At 41.9% G+C, this 25,866-nt stretch overlaps 1 protein-coding gene across 2 annotated transcripts; it reads left to right on the top strand.

The window, feature by feature from the left end:
* Positions 1–148: 148 nt before the first annotated feature.
* Positions 149–25,528, top strand: STOM (stomatin). 2 transcript variants are annotated; one of them, XM_005299449.4, is made up of 7 exons: positions 149–326; positions 11,400–11,503; positions 12,450–12,522; positions 14,078–14,160; positions 19,160–19,363; positions 20,108–20,242; positions 23,612–25,528. In XM_005299449.4, exons 1-7 carry the CDS (start codon positions 266–268, stop codon positions 23,804–23,806), a joined length of 855 nt encoding a protein of 284 aa, XP_005299506.1. In that variant the 5' UTR covers positions 149–265; the 3' UTR covers positions 23,807–25,528. The 2 variants fall into 2 exon arrangements, with proteins under 2 accessions (XP_005299506.1, XP_005299507.1); XM_005299450.4 differs by having other exon boundaries at positions 161–326; positions 11,403–11,503.
* Positions 25,529–25,866: the final 338 nt, after the last annotated feature.

Here is a 25,866-nt window from a genome sequence, read left to right as displayed (position 1 = left end):
CCCTGACACCCCTGTGCCTCTGCCACTCCATAGCCCCGCACATCCCCTCACCGCAGGGGGAAATGCGGCCCCCCCCAGGGCAGCCGGAAACCAGGGGGCCCCGCGCTCCGCCCCGAGCCCTGGGGGCCCTGCTGAGCGGGGCCGGGGCGGGGCCTGGCGCAGGGGGCGGCCCCGGGGCGCTCAGGGCGGAGGGAAGCGCGGGGCTGGCGGCTAGGGTGCGGCCACTCGGCGGAGCGGAGGGTAGCGGTTCGCAGCGGACGCGGCTATGGCGGACAAGCAGGGCGCGAGACCCGACCGCAGCCGGCGGGTGCCGGACACCTTCAGCGGTAAGGCGCGCGGCGGGCCGGAGGCGGGAAGCGCCCCTCAGGGCTGGCAGAGCCTCGCGCTCCGCGCTCCTTCCCTCAGGGCGCTGCCTGCCCCCGGGCCGGGCCGGAGGGGCCCGTGTGACCCCGGGCGGGTCTCGAGGTGAGCACGGGCTGCTCCCGGGAGCCGCTCACTGCGGGCCCGAACAAGGGCAAAGTTCGCTTCAGACGCTTCGCAGCTTCCCAGGCAGGGCACCCCCCCCCCCCCCCCATGTGTCCGGTTACCCAGCTCGCCCGTTCCCTTTCCTGGGGCTCCCACCGCCGCTGCGGGCACCGATACAGCCTGCGCGCAGCTTCTGTGCCAGCCAGGCCCCCCGGGCACAGGAACAGCTGGAGCTTGTGGCGGGAGCAGGCTTGAACTTGCCCATGTTGGTTGGACATGTTCCTGGCGGTGCCATCCCATGACCTCTTTAAACATTGATCATTAATTCCTGGAGACTCCAGGACCGTCCCGCAGGGTTGGCAACCCTAGGTTGGTGGCCTAAAACGAGACGAGCTAGACCAGCCCCAGTGTCACCACCCTACAGTAGAGCCTCCGAGTTCGCAACCCCAGAGTTAGGAAATGAACAGTCAGCCACACACCTCATTTGGCACTGCGGGGACCAGATATCCGGATTTTATACAGACAGTCCCGATATTTGGGATTTTTTCTTATGTAGGAACCTATTACCCCCTCACCCCTGTCCCGATTTTTTCACATTTGCGATCTGGTCACCTGAACTGGAGGTACACATTCAGGTGGAGGGGAGAGGTCAATACAATACAGTGCTGTGTTAAACATAAACTACTAAAAAAATAAAGGGAAACAGCATTTTTCTTCTGCATAGTTTCAAAGCAGTATTAGCTCCATGTTCAGTTGTAAACTTTTGAAAGAACTGTAATGTTTTGTTCAGTTACGAACATTTCAGAGTTATGAACAGCCTCCATTCCCAGCGTTCGTAACTCTGAGGTTCTACCGTATGTCCAGAAACAAAATGTGTGGCACAGGCCTCTTATAAGATTGGCTACTCAGAATGGGGTACACAGCAAAAATGGATGAGGAGGAGGTTTGAAATTGGGTTAAATTTTTAAATAAGTCTAAAGTTTTCACAGTTCCTTGTATGAGGTGTCAACTTGTAGTAATGGGAATAAGAAGGTAGGGAAAGGGGGTTCATTTCATTAGCAAATGACCTGATGTGCAGTTTTCTTTTGGACAGAAACTAACATGGCTGGATCACTAAGAAGTGAAACTCCACATATAATTAAGATCCTTGTCATCAAAGCTAGTCCCCTTAGGGACTTCTAACTGTAAATGAGAATAAGAAGAACTGATTTGTTTACTCCACTAAATGTGTTTGGTATTAGCAAAATGTTCGATGGATGATAGTGACTAACCAGATTATTCAATATAATAGTGGATTTTAAACAACAAACTGTTCTATTAAGGATGAGATGGTGAAAATAGCATCATATGCTTATAATTTAGGAAGTGGCTGATGGTTCCATAGTAGGGTGAGCAGATGTCCCGATTTTATAGGGACAGTCCTGATTTTGGGGTCTTTTTCTTATATAAGCTCCTATTACACACACACACCCCGTCCCGATTTTTCACATTTGCTGTCTGGTCACTCTATTGCAATGGTTCCCAAACTTTAACAACTTGTGAACCCCTTTCACTAAAATGTCAAGTCTCGCGAACCCCCTCCTAAAAATGAATATTTCCAGGGATTTTCTCCTTTACCTGACTATAAATTATAAAAGCAGTGGTCTTGGAAATATTACACACTATTTATTATTAATTATTATTTATCATGACAGTATTTTTATTACATTATGAAAACAGCAACACACTTCCAAGATCTCACTTTCGTAGTTTGTATCACTTTGAATAAGCCCTTTATAAGACAAGGCTCCTATGTTTCATCAAGGAGTATCAGATGTGAAACAGCATGAAGATATTTAAAAAACCCACTCAAAGAGTTCCTCCTACACAAACATTCAGGTCTTGAGCAGTCCTGGCAAACAACGCACATTACAACAAAGCTTAAACTTGTTCTTTATAATAATTTTTAAAACAATACTAGCTGCCTATTTAATTTGAAAAACAGCAAAAAATATCCACCTCCCTTTCCGTTTCTTGTAAGGAGTCTTGAAGTTGAAATCTCCTCAGTGTGATCGATATGCTTGCTTTGATCTGCTCAGCTCTTGGAAGTCCAGGGGCTCCAGGCTGCCTGGGGTCCCTAGGGACAGCTCTGTCTGCCATTAGGGATTTTTTTTCCCCAAGAACCCCCTGTAACATTTCATAAACCCCCAGGGATAGTTCACGAACCCCAGTTTGGGAACCACTGCTCTATTGCATAGGATTGGTGGGATATGAAACAACCCTGACAGCAAGATTTTCAAAATAATCATAATGGAAGTTCATAAAACTTTATTTTAACCAAATATTAATTTGTACGTACACACATGCATGCTTGCATCACTAGACACAGATCACTCTTCTTCAATTTCCACTTTTTTTTCTGTTTCTCAGTGGTGCTTTACACTAGCAGTTTGGGCTATACTAGAAAAAGTTGGACTATCCAACATTCTTTAGTCTTTTGGGTGTCATGTATTATCTGTTCTTATCACTTTAACATCTCATATGACTTCTCAGAGTTGGTTTTCAGAGGATGAACTCAATATAACAGATATTTTCCATGTCTATCATCTTACAATGCTAATTTGACGACTGAAAACCAGTTTATTTTGCCATTAAATACATGATGTAATGGAGATTGAGACAGACAGAATGCGACTAAATATGGGTTTGTTCTGTGCTGTAGTCAGTTTGGGGTGGAGGGAATTATTCAGAAGATTGTTTCAATATAAAGGTTTAGTTGAGCAGCTTGTGTTGTGTAAATATCAGCATGCCGGTTTGTATTGTTAGGCATGGGGCCAATGCCTAGTTCTGGTATCCACTAAAATATCTATATCATTCTTTTTTATGATATTTAGATATTAATAACTAAACCAGTCATTTTGAATAAGTGCCTGGAATAAGATTAAGTGAATTTCTCTCTTACCTTTTCACATTCCGAGTTATCAGTCATTCAGAAGTTGTTGTATGCTTTGTTCTCATGGAGGCTAAGACACCGGCTGTACATTATTTTTCCCATAGTAGATGAAGTATTCATACAGTAAATTGATACGACTTACTGATGTCTATAATTATTTTGATTCAGTACAATTTGCCATCATTAAATCCATTCATCACTCCAGCCATTAATGCAGAATGGAGTATTAATTGCTTATAAGGAGATAGAGTTGCTTAATTGTAACCAAGGAGAAGTAGAGAAGCTTGTGTAAAAGGTCTGTTGCTGGCTCTAAGGGTACAAATTTGTCGCTGTCCTTTTGATTGACAGTATCCTACCCAATTGGCTAGGAGAGGATCAGTAGTGGTAATAGTTCACTAGAGATCAAAATAACAAACTTGCGCAAGGGAACAAAGAACAAACCCAATAGTTATCAGTGGGTGTGCCCCAATAGGATGGAAGCATCCTAGAGGGACAGATACTCAGTCCTCATCCCGTTAACTTTTTTAAAAATTGGTATTAGTGAAATGTGTTGAACTGACGTATCTGGAGAGTTAAGTCATCTGTCTTAAGTACAGGTACAGCATGGGCAGTATAAATACAAGTTTCTGTCCCAACACTGGTTTATAGAGAGACTTTCTTTTAGGGATGAGTGGATAGGTCAGTCCTCACTTTTTTATTCTGCCTTGCTGCTAAGGGGGTAAATCGGTGCCAGTGGTGGTGGCTTTTGCAATATGGACAACTCTCCATTCTTAGCTGGACTGAGACTGCCAAACTTGTTATATTGTCTAGTGGTCAGAGTATCTCTGTTCCTGAGGGGATCCTTAGATCTCTGAATGCTAACTTGACTTCTTAATCATGTTTACGATCCCATAACTCTATATACAAAACCCAGTTGTGATGTTACAAACAGAGGGTGACTGATTTTTAAATAGGGACTAAGCAACAGAAGACCAACTGTTAATGAAACAGACCTTGTTTTCTTGTAAATGTCTCTTGTAATAAACAATAGAAGGAAATAAAATACAAAACAAATGGTATTGTTTATAAATAATATGTATTTTGAAAAGTTACAGGAGACATCAACAGCAAGCTAAGAATGCTAAACAAGTGATATGGTATGGAAGTGGTTCTCAACCAGGGGTACGCAGAGGTCTTCCTGGGGGTACATCAACTCATCTAGATATTTGCCTAGTTTTACAATAGGCTACATAAAAATCATTATCAAAGTCAGTACAAACTAAAATTTCATACAGACAAAATGAGAAAGTAAGTAATTTGTCAGTAACAGTGTGCTGTGACACTTTTTTGTATTTTTATGTCTGATTTTGTAAGCAAGTAGTTTTTAAGTGAGGTGAAACTTGAGGTACTCAAGACATATCAGACTCCTGAAAGGGGTACAGTAGTCTGGAAAGCTTGGGAACCACTGTGGTATGATATGGCCCAGAAGCTGTTTAATGGGCATGCAGGATCTGCCTTTCAAAGAATTGTTGAGCAAGGTTTTTTTTCTCTTCACATGCTGAAACAGAAGAATTAAAATTTGTATTACAACAATAGGTGACGTTTCACCTGTGCTAAGCTGCTAGCACACATGGGACTCAGATATTTCTGCCTATGAAAACCTGCTTAGAGCAGAGTTAGATAGCACTGTAGTAAACAGCTTGCTATTGCTGGTAGTTGCTGTAATACAGGTACTGACTTTTGTAGACCTTGACCGCTCTAAGGAGTTACGGTTCTGAAAAATGATGCAATTCTGTAAGTGGTAGCAGTGGTGGAAGCTGTAGTGTAGATGGGACTCAGGCATTTTTACCAGCATGTAATACTACTCTGTTTTTGAGTCTCTTACTGTGGAGGAATTATCTAATGTATTTTCTCTTTGTTCATTATGATTATTAAAGTCAGTTTTTCAGCAGTTGCCTAGATTCCTGTATATTAAAGCTTAAATATATATCCTCAACAATAAATGCTAGTGATCATGCAGTGTGCGTGTATGACTTTTTCTTCTCCTGAGATAGAGTGGGACAATATTTGTCCCTGTCAGGTTTGACTATGTAGCAATGTGGAAAGGTTCGTTCCTACTAATATTTCATATGAAATGCTGTTGAAATTTGTGTATGATTGTGAAATATACGGTTAGTCTCTAGACCACTCCGTTCCTGATTAATCCCGTAATAAATGCTAGGATTTCCCAAATGAGCTAATTCTGTAGAGTTGGTTGGGTGTAAAAAGCCAAGCAGGGCATAAACTCTCTCTGTTTTGAATGGCATCTTGAGCTCATCCTGACAACTTCTCTTGTGATCTCATGAGTATCCTATCACTGAAAAATGCTATTAAATATTGATACAGCAATAAAGCACTGACGTAAACTACCTTTCTGCTCTCACAGTAAAGGTGTGTTTGTTCATGTGAATTCCATTAGCATTGCAGAGCTGTATTCTACCAAGTTTTATTTTGGGTTTGACTTTGAATAAGTGAATTGAAACATTCTGGTTTTAAATGTCTTTTTAAAAAGTAGGCTGAACTCTCAAACACATGTTAAACAACTTCCATCCAGAAAAGATCTTTCCATTTACCTCTTTATTGGTAGCTCTGAGAAGCAGCAGTGGGACAGGAAGTCTGATTGTGAGGAAAGTTTCCTGGGATTTGGGAAGGGTAAAAGCTTGTTTAGCCACTGAAAAATCTGATTCTATACAACAAAAAATTGCTCCTTTGTAGGTTTAAGCCAAAACCTTTTATTATCCTTTTCAAAATCTGAATACTCACAAGGAAAGACTAAGTACACGGGGTCAAGACACAGTTGAATAACCCAGTGGTTGCCCAAGAACTACAGGAAATTGTTTGCTGATTTGGCAAACTATATTTCCTTCCTGAATATACAGGCATTTTGTGTCCATTATACACAATTTCTTTGTGGAGGAGAAGGAAGAGGAAGATACAGATGTTACATTTTGAAGGCTCTTAGAAACCAGAAGGCCCAAATTTAAGAAGGACAGATTGCAGCACTTTAGCTGCTGACATATATCATATCTACATCCAGTTCTGCATCTCCAGTAAGCTGACATAAATGACCGTGAACATATGGATATATATTATAGTCATTCTTTGGTAACCTACTTCTCAATATATAACGAAAGTGATAATATAGTAAATAGAGTAACAAAACTGCACAAGCTGATTTCCCCACCTTCCCTGTCTTAATAGAACAGATAATCAAATTCACCAGCTTTACAAATTGATTGAAAATTAAGGTATTCAGCATAATTTGACATACTGAGCGGGGATTTATGTAATCAATTAATCTAATAAGTTATTATTGTAGATAACATATACTTGTGGCAGTGATTATGTGTGGGTATGAGGACCACAAACCTGTAAAATCTGCTTCTAGCTGTGTGTGTTTTCTCTCAGATTTTGGAGTCTATGGCAGCTTGTGGAAAGGCAAAATCCTCCTCATATCCATATGATAGTACTCCCCTTTGGTATTCTCCCCCTCTTCCCCCATGCAAGAGTGGCTATCCCCTTGGCATTCCTCTCACAGGAGTTCCAAATGTGTAGGGAGAGCAGAATATTGAAGTTCAATACAGTGACACTTGTACAGGAACTCATCCTTATTATGCAACTACTTGGTATAAGACGTGGCCCAAAATACACTAAATAAATTCTTTTCCACCTCCTGTTTTAAGCAGCCAGTTTTTGTCAGTTCCTTGATTGGTTGCATATACCAGATTTCACTGAACTATTTGTGGAAACAAAGATAAACTTGCTCTGAATTTGCAGAATTCAGTCTCTCTCTGCTTTCCTGTTTCTATTTGGGAGAGCCTCCCTCTTATTTACTAGATGCAGTATATCCATTACTGTACAAATACATTTATCTTACCCTTCATTAACCAGCTGTCTGCACTAACAACCAGGACTTCAGGGCCAGAAGCGGGTGATCTCGCCTGTGGCCGCTAGATGGCACTGCTGCAATTTATTTTCCAATTCTCCGGTTTATCCGGATTTTTAATTATCCAATCTGGCTCCGGTCCCAATTAGATTGAGTAAATGGGGTTCTGTTGTACTGAGGTTTGAAGTATGGATTTCCATATTTTGTATGATAAAGCTAAATCCTTTATTTTAGGTTAGGTTGCTATGTGCTGAGGCCACTGCCAATCATGTTGACCAATATTGTTTCCTTCTACCCCCGTCTGTATCCATCTGTTTACTCTTATTTTATGCTTAGATTGTAAGCTTCTTGGGGCAGAGACTCTTTTTGTTTGTATTTGTACAGCATCTAACACAATGGGGTCCTGGTCCATGACTAAGACTCCTAGGCCCTACATTAATACAATTAATAATAATTTGTTTTTGATGAGCTTTTGTATGGTGCTCACTGCTGTAGTATCAGGTGATCACATGGACCCACAGGTTAATCCTCACAATATGCTTCTGGGATGGGAGGAGTGTCATTTTACAGACATGAAAGTGAGGCACCTACAGTCACACCAGGACGCTGTGGTAGGACAAGGAACAGAACCCAGTTCTCAGAATCCCAGTCCAGTTCACAAACCATTCTTCCTCTCTGCCCATTTCTAGCTCATTCTATTAATCTGTCTTGATCTGATTCTCTTGTTCCAGTGGAAGTGGAACTCCATTCTACAGTTACCTGTGCTGAAACCGAAACATGTGTCTTTTTTCATCCCAGAACCTAGTATGCTGCACACCTGTTCTCTTAGCAGTTCTATTGTCAATTATTTGGTGGGCATTTAGTGAAAAGAATGATTTGTTCTTTGTCACACTCTGCCAAGCTCTACGGTACTGTTCAAATCTGCTAGAAGTGTTAGAATCTATTAAAAGTGGGTGGGAGGTGGACTGAGTCCAGGAGTGAATGCTGTATATAAAGCTGTGAGAAACCTTTTTTTAAATATACTTGATCTGAGGACATGTAGTGTCTGTCCAAGCAAAAGGCACAGGGCTGAGATGGGGCACCAAACATATTACAATATCCTCTTTCTTTTTTTTTTTTCTCCCAAGTGACTTTAGTGCCGGCAAATCGTATTGAAATCACTGTCCCGGAGACCCAGTTCGAGCCTGACCACCTACACTACAATGAAACAGCCCCTGAGCCTGAGACTTGTGAACCTGAGTTAGCTAGCATGGGCCAGCTGTGCATTTTTAATGGCATTGTGAACACACCCTGAATGACCAGGTTTTGACAGCTGTTTGTTTAATAGTTTTGTGCACAATTGTTTATCGTTTCCTTGATTACCAAATTGCAGCAATAGTTTCTTTGTCCTCTGTATGTCCCCGTTACCCACAAATAACCTTATTACTCAGAGCTACTAAGCAACAGGTCATGGGGTCTTTCCTTCAAGAAGCCCTGAGTTGGTATTGTGAGCACATTCTTGAGCTTGAGCTAACTTGTCTTTGATCTTTCTTTTCATCCTTGGCTAAGGACAGGAGGCTAATCAGTTCATCCTACCTTTCTGAGTAATACTGGATTGTGACATCCGTCCTCCTTCAAGATAAATTAGATTGTTTTAGCTGAAAGGCCAAAGAATACCTCAGAGCTGATCTGTTGACTGAAGGAGTAAACTAAGCCTCAGGGCTTCTTTTACTGACTTCTTGTGTGAGGTTGGTCAGATCAGTTTAGGCCTAAATTTTCAAATTTTTGGTGTCTCAATTTGAGAACCTTGGAGCATGATTTTTTGAAGGCACTGAATAGATGCAGCTCTTACTGATTTCAGTTGGGGTTGTGGGTGCTCAGCCCCTCTAAAAAGCGGGCCCTAGTTGTCTAAAGTTAAGTGGCCAAAATCAGTGGACACACTTGAAAATATAGACTTTAACCTCTCTAAGAGTGTCCCCATCTATGAAAGGGAGCCATACTGACCTGCAGGACTTGATAGAGCAGGGAACATGCGGGTTAATCCTTTGTGAAGCAATTGAGTTACTTTATATATATATAAAGTAACTCAATTGCTTCACAACGGATTAACCCGCATGTTCATATATATAAAATAGGGCAGGGGTGGCCAGCCTGAGAAGGAGCTAGAATTTACCAGTGTATGCTGCCAAAGAGCCACAGTAATACATCAGCAGCCCCCACCATCAGCTCCCACCTACCGGCAGCCCCACTGATCAGCGCCTCCCCCACCCTCTCCGCACCCCCCAATCAGCTGTTTCGTGGCGTGCAGGAGGCTCTGGGGGGGAGGAGCGAGGGCACCGCAGGCTCGGGGAAGGGGGTAGGAAGGGGTGGAGTGGGGGCAGGGCCTGGGGCAGAGCCAGAGGTTGAGCAGTGAGCACCCCCCAGCACATTGGAAAGTTGGCACCTGTAGCTCCAGCCCCGGAGTCGGTGACTATACAAGGAGCCATGTATTAACCTCTGAAGAGCCGCATGTGGCGCCGGAGCCACAGGTTGGCCACTCCTGCTATAGGGAATTGTAATTTTATTGAATATAGAAAATAATCAGTTGTGTGTTTCCTGAGGGGAAAGACACAGAAGTCTTCAAATAAAACCCAGCTGAAGCTGATAAGTTCTCTGACCACTATTCTTAGAACTCCAACATCTGGTTAGCACAGTCCATTGCTTAATAAATCCCAGGTCCTGTGAAATGGATTGAAAAGCGGAGTTTGTGTAGAATGGCAGTTATGTCAGGATAAAAAGACTTTTTATTTACAGTTGAGCATGCACCATTTTGATGTTTGTGGAATATAGCAAAACCCAGAAGCATGGTCCAAAGGAAAGTCTTATAATTTAGACGTTAAAGTATTGTGTTATGTGTATCTTAGCAGACACATCTTAGCATTGTGATTTTTTTTTTTATTTTATTTCATTATTTATTTTTTGAATACATGTTCTTGTACTACATGTCAGAACTTTTGTTTTTAAGGATTTTAACGGGCTAAGGAGTGGGGGTGATGGTGGGGATGAATTTCAGTGGCATAGTGGTGGTTTTAATCCCCTAGTATCAATGCAGCTTTTGCCCGTGATCAGTTTCACCCTGGGAACTCTACAGTTGGCAACAGAGACTTTTGGACGGTAGTTGAGACTCTTAGCTGGAATGATAAGGAACTTCCTCTTCAATGAGTGTCCATTTTCATGTCTGCACCTGACAGCTCAGCATCACCCTAATGGCAGTTGGCAGGCTCTTCTCAAGCTCTGAACCATTCAGAACTACTGGCTCTTGTTCTTCTTTGCTCCAGGAAACCTTTCTTGTGGAGTCTGGGTGAGAGAGAGGGCAGCCATTTCACAGCAGAGGACTAGCATGTATTCCTCTAATATGAAGACCCTTCAGCAGGAAAGTGCTGAGCAGGAACATGTCCTTTGCTGAGGGGCCAAGGAGCTCCCTAAGCATTGTATCTCATCCTCCTTTCTAGAATTGTTTTTGATAGGACAGCTCTGAGAATGGGCATCTTCTTGGGTCTTCAGGTGATTTTTTTTTTGTGGGGGGAGGGGGGCAACTGCAGCACTTGGCACCTTCTGTGATAGGTTACTCAGGATTCAGTGGTGTAAATCACTAGAATTATTTGCAGAAGCAATTGGTATTTTACCTCTTCCTTGGGCAAACATAGCAATGTGTTCTTCTTGCTTCTAAATCAGCCTGACAAACAGCTTTCTACTATTAAATTCACAATCTTTCCTGGCAGAGAGAGAGGAGAAAAGGATTTGGGTAAAATATTGCAGTGTCTTAAATTTATATCTTCATATCTTTAAGGTATGTGGATTAAACATACTTCAATTCTGTGATTTCATTTACTTGCCCCAATTCTGCTCTCTGAGGTTTACAAATGTAGCTTTAGAGACGTCAGTGGAAGCAAAAGCAGAATTAAGTCCATACTGTGGCCAACATGCTCTTATTCTAATGAGGTTTGGCTTTGTCCTAAGGGATGTTTCTCATGATGATTTATAGCATGGAATGTGTAGTTGTATCTTTAAATTTTAGTGATTTAATAGAACAAAGATGGTTCTGTTTTAACTATTAAAATATCTACATTTCTCTTCCAGAAGAGACCGACGCTAGCCTTGGTGTGTGTGGATGGTTGCTAGTGATCATTTCATTCTTCTTCGTCCTTATTACCTTTCCAGTCTCAATCTGGCTGTGCATAAAGGTAAAGGTGTTCCCGTGAAAGTTTGATCCAAAGTTTAAAAAAGCGCAGATTGTTTCCTAATAGTTTAACAACATTGTCCATTTCACTGTTTTGTCTCAAAACCCAGCTGGTCCTGATCCCTCTTACTTTGACCATAATACATGGTTAAGGACAATCCTTAACATCAGTGTATTCAAGCCCAGCACACAAGAATTGCCATGTTTCTGTAATATCAGTCAGAAGGCTAATTTTAGTGGTATCTCAATTACTACTCTGTAGGAAAAAAGAGGAAAGGGAAAACGCTGAGAGGTTGCGAGAGAAGAGAGGAATCCCAAATTTTCATCCCTGTCTAAACTGCATTGGAGGGTCAAAATAATAGCAAGAACAAGTATTAATTTTGAGGAGCCACTCCTTACATTTATAATGGAATGACAAGCACTTACAAGGTTGTGTTATCACTCAATTCCCTAAGCTTGGGGTTTCTGGACCCTGGGAAAATGCTTATATTTTGGCTTAATCTCAGTTTTTTGAATGCATTTCAATTGGGGCACAGGAAATTATAAACCTTTTATTAAAAAGAAAAAAACACAACACAACCTGAAAAATTAGAAATGGAAAGACCATTAGACCCTATCTAGTCCATCTGCCCGCCTCAGTGCAGTAGTGCTCCTGATAGTGTATTTCCAATGTTTTGTCCCCCTTCAGGTGACAGAGCTGCCATCTCTCTCCTTGGAAAATTACTCCACACCCCAAAAGATTTAATCCTTTAGAATATTTTTCTGACAGATAACCCCCTTTAGTATTTGTTGCTTAGAACAGCTGGGGGGAGGACATGAAAAGTGTGCATGTTACGTTCTGCAAGACCAGAGACTGTTCAGAGTTATCCTTAATATATTTGGAAGCCAAGATATTGTATCTAAATTCTTGATGGAGACTTTTGTATTAAACATCTGATTTCTCACTACAGATCATAAAGGAATATGAGCGAGCCATCATCTTTAGACTTGGACGCATCGGAAGGGGTGGAGCAAAAGGACCAGGTCAGTCCTATGTAGGATCCAGCATAAGGCATGTGATTCAGTTATATGAGATCTGCAAGATGAAAGCACATTGGCAGTGTAAAGGCACTTTATTAGCTTGGTACTTTTTTTAAATGACTCACCAAATGAATGAATGGATTTCTTTGAAATTTAACCCAAACAAATAGGCATCGGGTGGCCTGTCTTAGCTTAAAGTAAACATTAATTGCCTAGAAAATAAAATATTTCAAAATTATATTATATGTCAGGTCCCCTCAATATAAATTGGAGTTTAATGGTGGCAATTTTCTGAGCAAAACTGAAGAAATGTTTATTTCCCTCTCTAATTTATTGGAGGGACTGTATGGTGTTGGATGTGTCTTTCAAACTAATTTAAGTAAAACTCTTCTTATGAAGTAGCCACAATTATATTTAGTGGAGGTAATGACTTCAACTTGCATTGGTTACATCGAATAGCTCTTTGTTTATACAGTGATTCCCTGTCCCCCAAGCTATTTGGATATATAGGCTTCAACTCTTTGCACCGGTTGTGATTTCTTTTGGAACATGCTCTACCTTTAGGGTGCTCAGGGTCTGAGGGCTAACGTGCCTAATAAATACATAAAATTATAAATTGTTGTAATTTTGTAGGGAGTGATAAAATAGGAGTCCTTGTAGTTTAACCTTAAATGAATTACATTAAAGGCACTGGATTCATAGCCCTTGAAAATGAAGGCTTCTGCTTATCCAGTGAGTAGTATGTTACAAGCAGTGACTCCCTAGCTTCCCTGTCCCCTCCCTATGAAGTGAGTCTCATCCAGCCCTCCTTGGGCTATGCATATTTTTTAGGGGAGAATAGGGAATAATGTATGAAACAAGCAATCTAATCAAATGAAGGCATTTTTTTTAAATTAATATGTGGGGTAAAGTTTTCAAAAATGCCTACATGACTTAAGAGCCTAGATGCTTTTGAAAATGGGATTTAGGTTCCTAAGTCACTTAGACACTTTTGAAAACTTTATCTGTGTACTTTAGACGTGGTGCCAAGACCTTAAAGGATTACAACATTGATTTCAGCTGTCAAGCCTAATGCTGGGAATGAGCAGCAGAAGCACTAATTTCCTGTCCTATTATCCCACGATCTTGGTGCTTCTGGAATGTTTTCCCCATGTCTGGACATGGGAAGTATATAATGACATCCCCTCCCCAATGCCAAGTAGCCACTTGTAACCAGATTTTCAAAAGAGCTCAACTCCCTAAAGGAGAGTCAAATTTTCAGAAGAGCTGAATGCATTGTCACACATTGTTGATATCTCTTGAAAATCCTAAGTGAGAGTGCTAAGCTCTTGAAAATCTGGCCCCTGATAATGTCTGAACCCAATTTAAGATCCACTAACTGCAGTGCAAAACCCTGGTAGTAAAAAAAAAAAAAAAAAAAAAAAATCAAAAGCTGCCAGGATCCTGACAAACTGTCTAGAAACATTGAACTAGGATGAGATGATCACAAATTGTTGCTAAAATAAACTTGTATAAATGGTCCACTATCTCATTATATGGGGTGGATTTTTGTGTTCAGGTCTATTCTTCATCCTGCCCTGCACAGACAGCTTCATCAAGGTGGATATGAGGACAATCTCATTTGATATACCTCCCCAGGAGGTAAGTTTTTCCCTTTTTCTAGGTAGTGTCTTTACTTATTATCAAATGTAAACAGAGTTCAACACTCTGTACCCCTTTCTTCTCTTTAAGGTTCTCTGAACCCCCTTCTACTTCCTGATTTGCCAAGAGATGTTTTCCAAGGAATTCTCTCCAGCTATTGCCCTATTAAAATCTGTTGGTATTGATCAAATCAGTTTTGTAAAACATGCCAGTGGAACTGTGTGTGTTTGGATTCTGAGCAGTGTGATCTGACACATTCAAAACTCTTTCGTTATGAGGTTACTGCTCCAACAAGTTTGTAAATAATTTATTCTGAGGTGTAAGAGCAGCAAGTGTAGCTGGCCAAGCAGACCACATGCCCCCTCCTCCATGACCCTTCTCAAAGACCACAATCCCTTAGACATGGACTCTACTTTTCCCAGCCCTGCACAGTGTAGTGTGTTTTTATTATCATCTTAAAAGGAACCAACATTATAAGCAGTCTCATGACTTTATTTTGTATGTCATTTTCCCTTGCCAGAGATCATCTCTCCCGAAGTCACACTTTGTTGTATCTATCCTTGACTATAAACTCCTTGGAGAGAGGCGGTGTCTTTGTTCTCTCAATTAAATGCCAAGCGTGTCTCTTGCACTGCTTACAAATATTAAATAATAATACAAACATAATAGATCATTAGAACTTGGCTTGGAAAGTCTCTGCAGTGTACCATTCCCACTGCAATCCAGATATGACCTCTTAGTCCAATTAAAAGCATGCAGTGGATGCTTGGCAAATCCATGTCTCATTCCGTTATCAACAGCCGTAAGAAAAGCAATAAATAAAACCGGTGTCAGGCCAGATGAAATCCATTAGGCCTTCTCGCTGGGAAAACTAATTTCTTAAGTAGCCAGCTGATGTGAGTGGTTACTCACAAGCTTTTCTAGAGTAGTTTTGAAGTGTTTTTTCCCATTCCTCCTGTTTACAAGGAGAGCCAAATTCAGTGCTTTAACAATACAAAAAAAAAAAAAAAAAAGTCGTAACCTTGCTGCTGCTTGGGAAGTGGTGCTTTTAAGCAGTACCATTCTAGCTATTCTTTTCATCTCTGTGGAAGCATCTGAATGCAGAGCTGTGTGTCCCTTGGCAAACCACAGTATTTTCCTCTCTCCTTTGAACCGTTAAGAAGCGATATAAACATTCGGTCCTGAAGAAGAGAGAGGGCTTCTGCCCCTGGGTCTGGTTAAGTTATCGTATGAGTGTTTGCAGTTTACGTTGTATTTATGCACATCGAATAGTAGAGCAATTTAAAACCTCCTCATCCAGCCAAAGTCAAAACTGTCTTATGCTCAGAGAGGGAAGAGCACAGTTAAGTATTGTGTTGAGCCTTCCTATTCCTATGTATGTACTTTTGTAACACGTGCTTTAAAGAGGAGAATGGAAAATATCAAAGTCCTTTCTCTGTGTTAAGTAGGTGATGGGGGTGTTATAAACTGATGTAAATTGGTTGCCTCTTGCTATACTTGGAGTGCTGGATTATGCAACATGTAATTAAGCTATTTGTCTCCATAATGTCCTACAGCAATAAGATTGCAAAAAGGATTATTCAGAAGAAAAGCATCTGCAGTTGCACGTATTGGGGAAAATACTTGCAAGGCTTATCAGTGCCTTGGGCATTAACTGGCAGAAACCTCTCTCTATTGTATAACTTTCTATGGCAAGGTATCTTATTGGGGGGGTTTACACTTCTCTCTAAAGAAGCTGGCATTGGCCACTGCTGAGACAGGGTCGCAGGCTAGATTGGTTTATATGTCCATTTCTGTTTTGTCAGATAAGCACTGACTAATTTCAGGTTTCAGAGTAGCAGCCGTGTTAGTCTGTATCTGCAAAAAGAACAGGAGTACTTGTGGCACCTTAGAGACTAACAAATTTATTAGAACATAAGCTTTCGTGGGCTACAGCCCACTTTTTCGGATGCATATAGAATGGAATATATATTGAGGAGATATGTGTATATATATATATATACACACACACACACACACACACACACACACACACACACACACACACAGCATGAACAGGTGGGAGTTGTCTTAGCAACTCTGAGGGCTGGTCCACACTAAGCCCCCAGTTCGAACTAAGATACGCAACTTCAGCTACGTTATTCACGTGAATAACGTAGCTGAAGTTGAAGTATCTTAGTTCGAACTTAAAGGTACTTACCGTGGGTCCACACGCGGCAGGCAGGCTTCCCCGTCGACTCCGCCTACTCCTCTCGCGGAGCAGGATTACCGGCGTCGACAGCAAGCACTTCCGGGATCGATTTATCGCGTCTAGACAAGACGCGATAAATCAATCCCAGAAGATGGATTGCTTGCCACGGAACCAGCGGGTAAGCATAGACGTACCCTGAGAGGCCAATTAAGTAAGAGAAAGAAGGGAAAAAAAACAAAAACAAAAAAATTTTTTGAAGTGATAATCAAGATAGCCCAGTACAGACAATTTGATAAGAAGTGTGAGAATAAGTACTGTCTGTACTGGGCTATCTTGATTATCACTTCAAAAGTTTTTTTTGTTTTGTTTTGTTTTTTTCCTCTTACTTAATTGGCCTCTCAGAGTTGGTAAGACAACTCCCACCTGTTCATGCTTTCTGTATGTGTGTGTGTATATATATATATCCTCAATATATATTCCATTCTATATGCATCCGAAGAAGTGGGCTGTAGCCCACGAAAGCTTATGCTCTAATAAATTTGTTAGTCTCTAAGGTGCCACAAGTACTCCTGTTCTTTTTGCACTGACTAATGGCATTGTCTTCTGTTTTACCCACACCTACATGGAAATTCCTGTTTGAGGCATTCCTTTTAAAGAGCAGAGTAAAAATACCACTTCCTTTTTTCCGATCTGGTTACTAAGTAGGTCACCTACTTTGTTCTTCTTTTATATATTGACACACATAGTCAGGTGCATCTTATCTGATGAGTGTAATCTCATAAGTAATGTACCATGGATGTGAGAATCACAAGCACCCTATATCTACTATGAGATGGCACCCACGTTGTAAGTGACCTCCCCACATATACAAATATCAAACAAGTCCTCTGTCATTATACATTTTGATTGTCTGCTTTTTTGCTCTTAACCAGAGAGCAGTCCTTAACCACGTGCAAATGGAATGGTCCAAACTCCTACCTTTGCATTTAAATAAAAACCATGGAGTTCTCAGCCCTATTGCTTTCTGAATGTTCTCAGAGCCTCCCCTGACAGAAGGACCTAGGGATTTGGGCACTCAATGATGTACGCTGCCTCACACTACTATTCTGTCCAGGGTGCTAATATGAGGTTTGCCCACTCTCTAATATATGGTATCTGTCCTTTTATCTTGCCACTTTGCTTATGACACATTAGTCTGTTCTGCTTCTGTGAAATATTGTGGAACTAGCAAAGTAGGACAGGTATATTTAGTGTAAATGTCTCTTTTTACTGAGGGTTTGTGTTTGTTTGTTTTTGTTTACCTATATGGGGATTTTTAACACCTCATGACCTTGAGGTCAATAACACCTTATTGCAAACCTAGCAAAACATTGCGTTTCAGTGACAAACAGCTTGACCCCAAATTCCTCCTAGTCTAAAGGAGTTTAAGCCTGAGATGGTTCATTCACTTATATGCGTATATGTAAATATACATACACATGTGTGCCCCTACGCATTGTATTCTTTTGAGATAGAAACAACCCACAGTTTTAGGACTACCCCCTCCTGGCAGACTCAGGATTGTTCCCCATATGGTATTACCAGCATATAATTGTGAGGGATAAAGATATAAATTTAGGTACAGAACTGTACCTCTTAAATACTTTACTAAATTACCTTTAACCCTGGAGAAAATGTTGTGACTCTTGTTGCAATTTTGAAAGAAAAAACAGCTTTATTATTTTTATGGATTTTATTACAAATTAAGAAAAGGCAACCTTTAAAATCAAAACTACTAACTACTATAATTTTTACTGAACTAATTAAGGATTAAACAGCACAAATATCAAATCAGAATTACAGTTAAAATGGAATCAACTATTGATTGTGTTCATCCAATGAGCCGATCAAGACATGACTCATGAAGTTAATGTAACACATGATCAGTTTTATACGTACACTCCCTGGAAACCTAAGGAGGTGCCCTGTTACTAGGTGACTTCTACAGCTGACTCATTCCCTGACCAGTTTATTTCTGCTATGATACGTAGTGATTAACAACCCATAAGTTCCCTTTGGGAGCAGAGTAGTTTGCACAGACACATTTGTATGGTCCATGTTAACACAAAGTGATTTAAAGTAGGACTTAAAATTTGGATACGCATATGCTATTTCTCACACACACACACTTGCTCATTCACATCTTAGAAAGTATTAAAGGAAAAATCATAATTAGGGGTGATAGAATTCCCTGTCAAACCACAATAGGAAAAAGAAAAAAGAAAAAGAAAAAACAAAGCGAGTGACTGGTGTTCACTGGTCTTCAGAACGTCAGAGGCAGGACTGCAATTCAGGGAACCAGAGGATGTTGTCTCTGCTCGATAGTTTATACCTTGTCTGGGGAGTTACAGATTGTCAAGTACCTCTGAGTTTCTACATGTTCTAGATGTGAACAGGGATATAATAGCTTCTTGTTTCTTATTTCACTCATACTTAGACTCATCCATATTTCGTTCTCTTAGTATTCCTTAAAATATTCTGGGCTTTTTGCTGGCAAAGAATTGGAGCGCTAGACAGTTGGTGGCCGGATTGGATGAGGGTCATCTCAGAGCAAAAGACCTGTCAGATTCTATTAATATAAATCTTATTTAAGCTTAGAAGAAGAAGAAAAAATTTACAGAACCTAAAGAAAATAGAAACTTGTAGACTAGGCCCCACTCAAATAGGCCCATTTCTCTCTCATAGTAGTATAATTAGAGTTTCTTCTGTTGTCTTTTTCATTCGTCGTTGTTGTTCTGCTTAATTATTAGACTTCTTACCTCCATATAGATCCTTACCAAGGACTCTGTGACAGTTAACGTGGATGGAGTGGTTTATTACAAAGTCCAGAATGCCACCCTTGCTGTTGCAAATATCACAAATGCTGACTCGGCCACCCGGCTCCTGGCACAAACCACCCTGAGGAATGTTTTGGGGACCAAGAACCTCTCTCAGATCCTGTCTGATCGAGAAGAAATTGCACACAGCATGCAGGTATGAGCAGTGCTGGGTGCATTGCTTCTCTATTCAGAAAAGCTGAACTATAGGGCTATGAGCACCTTGCAGGGTCAGGCTTGTACACCAGTACAGAGAAGAGCCGAGCATATCTAGGTGAACCTTGGATTTGGGGTTTTCTATAAAGCTTCCATGAGAGCTGTTGTGACAGCATACAAATATAAAAAGGAGCAAATGAGGCAATAATGGGCTAGTGAGCCAATGAGATCTAGTTTTTAGCTTTAAAAATTGTAGGTGTCAGGGTGGAGTAAAGAAAAATAATCCCAAAGAGGCAAAACTACTGCCTGACTCTAATAAAAAGGTCCTGCCCTGAGCTGTGAAGACTGCTGCAAAGGGATGCTAGAATCGTGGTCATGGACCCTTGAGAAGACCCTCCCCAGCTTGATGCAGACAGAAGCTTGGGACAGAGGGAAGACCACTGTTGCCTGAAGGGTGGGTTGCACCAGTATTTCAGGCCGATCTTCTAGTTCAAAGAGATGACCACCAGCTTGTGTTCCCTTCTCAAAATGTTTGATATTACATGGTTCAACGATGACACAACCATCAGCTAAGTGCATTGAGATCCTCAGGTGCAAGGAGATGTCCAAATATTAATATTATTTATTGACTCAATTCATGTGTTCCGTGTCTTTGTTTAAACACTACATTATTTTTTTTTACCCATGATTTTTGTAATGTAGCCAAGTAAATGAATCTGGCACCTTTGTCTTGCCTCTTTAACAGGTCACACTCGATGAGGCAACAGATGAATGGGGAATTAAAGTGGAACGCGTGGAGATTAAGGATGTAAAGTTGCCAGTCCAGCTACAGAGAGCAATGGCTGCTGAAGCAGAAGCTGCCCGGGAGGCAAGAGCCAAGGTAATACAGTAGCTTCAACATACTTTGCATTTTCATCAATAATGTCACGTGAAGCTCTCTCTGCGGATGGAGATCTCCAGCCAGAATAGCATGGGGTATGCAGGGCAAGATTCTGGTACAGCTGTCTTTGGAAGCCAGCACTCATCCTGGGTCACACCATTGGTCTCACTTTTGTGAACCCTGAAATCCCAACCTTTCCCCCCCAAGAGCAAGTTCTGAAAAACTTAAATAGAATGGAGTCTTGAGAGATCACGTGACCTAGTGGCTGAAGTGTGAGACTGTCATGACTTCTGCATTGTTTCCAGCTCTTCTATTAACTTGCTGTGGCTTTAGGCAAGTCCCTTATACTCTCTGTCTCCATTTCTCCATTGAGGGGGGGAGAAAAAGAAACGAATGCATTAGGGAGCTCATGAGGCTAAATGTTTGTAAAGTAGTCTTCATCCGTTTGGTGGTGTTACTCCCTTTTGCTTGTAGTGTAGGGTGGGAAAATCTGATGTAAAACATTTAAGATCCCCTGAGACTTGTGGTTTTACTAGGTGGAACTCAGGCCTGTTGCTAAGCTCTGGGAAGCTCTCTCGCTGGAAAAGACCTTGTGCTGTGGAACTTGCTCCCTCTAGTGGTTTCCAGATCCTCTGGGGACCCCAGGAAGCATTTTGTGTGTTTTGTATTTACTGAGTTAGCTTGAGTGTGAAACTGCAGGTTGTGTTTAAGAATTCCAGTCTGAGCCGGGGATTCAGAAGTTTGTCTCTCACTAGTAGGAACACGTTAATAGTCTGCTCAGAGCCTCGTCTGATCAGAAAAACAAATCTTCGTTGTGAAACCCGAAGATCACCATTCAGCAATGGGAGGTTTCATCGTAGTCCATTTGATGCTATGGAACTTACATTTGACTTAAGGGTATCCTTTTATTTCCCTTTTGACTCTTGGCATCCAACTTCTTATTCATTATCCTTAGGGCTACGTGTCTGTCACAGAGATTGCGGAAGTCATGGAGTCTGTGACTTCCTGTGACCTCCGTGACTCCTGCAGCAGCCAGTGTGGCTGACCTCAGGGCCGCCCAAGCAGCTAGCCCTGGGGCCAGGTGCTCAGGCAGCCCTGGGGACAGCCATGCTGGCCGCTGCTGGAGCAGCTCTGCAGCCAGCCGCTCAGGCGGTCCCGTAGCCAGGCGCGCTGGCAGCCCCGGGCAGCTGGCCCCAGGGACTGCCCAAGCAGTGGCCGATGCAGCTGGTCCCAGGGACTCAGCAGTCCTGGGGCAGTCGGAGCAGCTGCTGGCCCCTCAGGCCTCCCTCCTCCCGGTGGGGGCCAGAGCGGCAGCAGCCTCTCCCACTAGCGGGGGCCGGAGCAGCACCGGGTTCCCCCACACACAGCGGGCCCCTCCAAGATTCAATCATGAGTATTTTTAGTATAAATCATGGACAGGTCAGGGGCTGTGATTTGGTTTTTGGCCCGTGACCTGTCCGTGACTTTTTTACTAAAAATACTCGGATTAAATCACAGCCTTAATTATCATATACAGACAGAGGAGAGACCCACCCCTAGGGAAATAGTTAATGAGACCTCTTGAGCCACTTGTATATTCCTGTTTAAAAATTGTTCAGACTCTTATATTTCTGTGGGGAAATAAAAACAAGAGCAGATCTGTATTTCATTGCTAGGAGTTCTGGAAGGTGAACTTGGGAGGGCAGCTAGAAAGAGGCCTTGGTTCTAGGCAGTAACTTGTATTTCCAAATGGTAATTCCTAGACCTGTTCTGGGGTAGCTAAACAGTATGAAATCTGCAAATAATTTCACTTAGTCTGATGGTTAAAAGGATGGAGACCCATTGCAAGAGTAATCCGAGTGGACTATATTCTATAGAAAGAAGTGTCCTCCACATACCTACCTTGCCCCACTCAGGACCCAGTACACTATAATTCACCATGCCACCACCCTCATCCTATCCAGTCTGGCTTCTGTGGGTTTAAAGGGATCTGGTATTGATGCACAGTCTCAGATCTGGACCCCCAGTGGGATTACTAGCTGGTGAGATCTATCATCATGAGTTCTGATGTTGGTTTAGCTGTTCAGTATGTTGCAGTCACCCTTAAATCTGAGGACAACCACTTTATATCTACCTCCCAGCTTGTTTCATAGTTTGATATTCAAAGTGAATCTTAGGCCACTGAACTATGAAGATGAGTTTATTCCTCTCTCTCCCATCCCATCCCTCCCAGGGTGTAGCAGTAAAGTCAAAGAATATTGTGCTTTGATTTAGCTTACAGTAGAAGCCATGTTTAATGTATAGCTCTGTTGCACAGCAGTGGATTCAGGTTTAATTGGCCCCTCTGCTCAGGTTTCTGCAGTACAGTTTCCACTAATACCCACAAGAAATGCCTACAAGGTGCAGCAGCAGCGTGTGTTATAGTCCCTTCTGCTGGATCCTAAAGGGGGTTGTTTGGCAGGGTCCTGGCAGCTGTTTCATAAGTACTAAATTCACAGCCATGAAAAATATGTCAGACTGTGAAATCTGGTCTTTTGTGTGCTTTTACCCGATACTATACAGAGTTCACAGGGGAGACCAGCGTTTCTCAAATTGGGGGTCCTGACCCAAAAGGGAGTTGCAAGGTTATTTTAGGGTGGGTCACGGTATTGTCACCTTTACTTCTGCGCTGCCTTCAGAGCTGGGTGGATGGAGAGCGGCGGCTGCTGATCAGGCGCCCAGCTCTGAGGGCAGTGACCCACCAGCAGCAGCACAGAAGTAAGAGTGGCAATACCATACCAGGCCATCCTTACTCCTGCACTGAGCTGGCGGTGACTCTGCCTTCAGCGCTGGGCTCCCGGCCAGCAGCCGTTGCGCTTGAGCTGCCCAGCTCTGAAGGCAGCGCTGCCACTAGCAGCAGCGCAGAAGTAAGGGTAGTAGTACTGTACTCCCCCGCCACACACACACAATAACCTTGTACCCTACACACACACACACACACACACACACACACACACACACACACACACACACACACACACACACAATAACCTTGTACCCTCCCCACACACACACACACACACACACACACACAACTCCTTTTGGGGCAGGACCCCTACAACACTGAAATTTCAGATTTAAGTAGCTGAAATCATGAAATTTATGATTTTTAAAATCCTATGACCGTGAAATTGACCAAAATGGATTGTGAATTTGATAGGGCCCTGTTCATAAGGTACAAATCTCTTAAGTTGTAAACCAAATCTGCACAAAGGGTGCCCAAAACTTTTGTTTGAAGCTCTCTCATTTGAGCACTGTCTTGTCTTACAACGGAAGAGACTGAAATAGTCAAACTAGCCTCCATTTTAGCACTGTGCTAGACCTGCTGTTTCATGCATTTTTCTTCCTCAGGTAATTGCGGCTGAGGGTGAAATGAACGCCTCCAGGGCCCTGAAAGAAGCCTCTATGGTTATTTCAGAGTCCCCTGCTGCCCTTCAGCTTCGCTACCTGCAGACTCTGACCACCATCGCTGCGGAGAAGAACTCCACCATTGTCTTCCCCCTGCCCATAGACATGCTGCAGGGCATCATGGGTGCAAAACGCTAAACTGTTGGGATGTAGTGGGAAAGGGATCTTCCCCAGCAGGACTGGTCTGTGAAACCAAATTAGCTGATAAAGCTTAAAGCAATGTTAGCAGAGGGGATCTTTAAAGGGGCCTTTTTTGTGTGATACTTGAGTGTGTATGTGAGTGTGACTGATCAAAATCTTCTGCAATTTATATAAACAAACTCTGCTCTTAATTTCAAATAGATGCTTGTTTTAATGTCCCTGTGGGTCAGAAGCGTTTCTAACCTGCACACACATCCCGTTTGCAAATGAGATGACCACTTTGTGTGAAGAGCTCACTTCTGGAAGGGCTGTGAGATGATCACACACCAGAGAAGTGGTTACCTCTCATCAGTCACACACACACTCTGAGGTGATGTTCCCTTTAGAGAAAAGGTTCCCTGGAGCTGGGTGTGGAGGGAATGTAAGCTGGAATCTCTTGGTAGCCACACACACTTCCTTCAGTTCTGCCCAATTGCTAAAGTAAAACAATGTGTATACTCAATCTCTCTGAAAATCAGGTCAGTGGCTTCTTAAAATGCAGTCTTCCCTCTTGCAAGATGCAGCAGTTTGCCAGCACTGCTGAAATTAAACTTTCCACCCCGCCTTGCTGTAACAGCGGAAAAGGCATGAGCACACTGTAGTTATGGATACAGTGTTTGTATACGCTATCCAGTTGTCACGGTTTGTCTGTCTGTATTGATTAATGCCTTTTTTAAAGCATTTAAAATGTCTCTGGATCTGCCTTTATTTGTGCATCCGCTTTTTAAAGGAATGTTCCTTTTTTTAAAAAAAATCTGAGTTTTGTTTGTACATAAGTAGCCTTTTTTGTCTTGATTTTAAATCTGCTTGTAAACCATTTGAAGTGCTGTATGTTAGTCCTAAGACTTGCATCTCTTGCAAATAAGGTAATTTTAAAGTCTTGTACTTCATTTTTTATAAAAGATCTATACACAGCTTTTCTGTCTGTTAGAGGAAATCGGTGACTATTTTTACTTGTTTTCTGCTGAAAAGCAACATTTGACATTCAACACTTACAGTTGTGATTGCATACTATGTGAAGATTTCATAACCTTTTACCTTTTGCCTTGTTAATCTTAGTGCAATGTATGGTACAAATTAAACAGTTCTATGTTCCAGTTTTAAAGAATGATGCAAGAAAAGAGAATTAGTTATTTGGTCCACTATTTCAACATTCAGGCAACTCCTCTCTTTTTCTGATCTCAATTGGAATACTTATTTGTAGTTTGGATTCCCTCTGACTCTCTTTCTAGTGTAATACTAGAAGTTTCATTGCTTTGATGTATCCAATTGATATTGCTCTGAGCAGTGCTACTAGTTTTACAAATCTCTGTCTCATCTGGCTGGAAGCAAATGATCATAACAGAGAGAGCAAACAGGCAATTAAAATTCTCACGGTGATTTGCATATATAGCTAACCCCAGGAGCATGTGGCTTCTTCAGTTCTGCTAATCCTCGCCTTCACTTGCTTATCTCTGAAATTCACAGCCATATCTTGCACCTGTTTAGCGGATGTAACTAGAGATTGTGGTGAGATGTTGAGCCAGATTCTGCACTGGAACAACTCCACTGAGCTGGGCCCATCTTTAAGCACGGGGTAGTTGGAGTGAAGGACAAAAACAAACCTAAAGATAATGATGGATTCCAGAAGTGCCCTTGTTATCACGCTGCCCTTAATAAAGTATGTATTTTCTTGATCAATCACTTCTCGGGTGTGATTCATTTTGTGCTTACATCACTTCTATTTAGTAATGGAATGAGCCAAAAAGCACCTTTTGTTCTTGACCAACATTTTCTGGATGAATTCTGACTGCCCCACAAACTGATTATGTGCATTAAGAACCGTTCCTGCAGCACTCCATTCTCCGTTGTCTGTGACTACTCGTCTGTCTAGTTCTTATACCTACATGCTATAAGTCAGGATTTCCTGTACGACAAAATGTAGTACGCAATCCTTTCATGAGGGCTTCTTAGCTGTAATACGGGCGATGTAAGAGGTGTTTATGGTGGTAGAGTCCAGTTTTGGTACCGTGTACTTA

The sequence above is a fragment of the Chrysemys picta genome, chromosome 18, assembly GCF_011386835.1.
Source record: "Chrysemys picta bellii isolate R12L10 chromosome 18, ASM1138683v2, whole genome shotgun sequence".
Lineage (NCBI taxonomy): Eukaryota > Metazoa > Chordata > Testudines > Emydidae > Chrysemys > Chrysemys picta.
The sequence above is the reverse complement of the archived record's forward strand: the minus strand, read 5'-3'. Positions and strand labels throughout refer to the sequence as shown.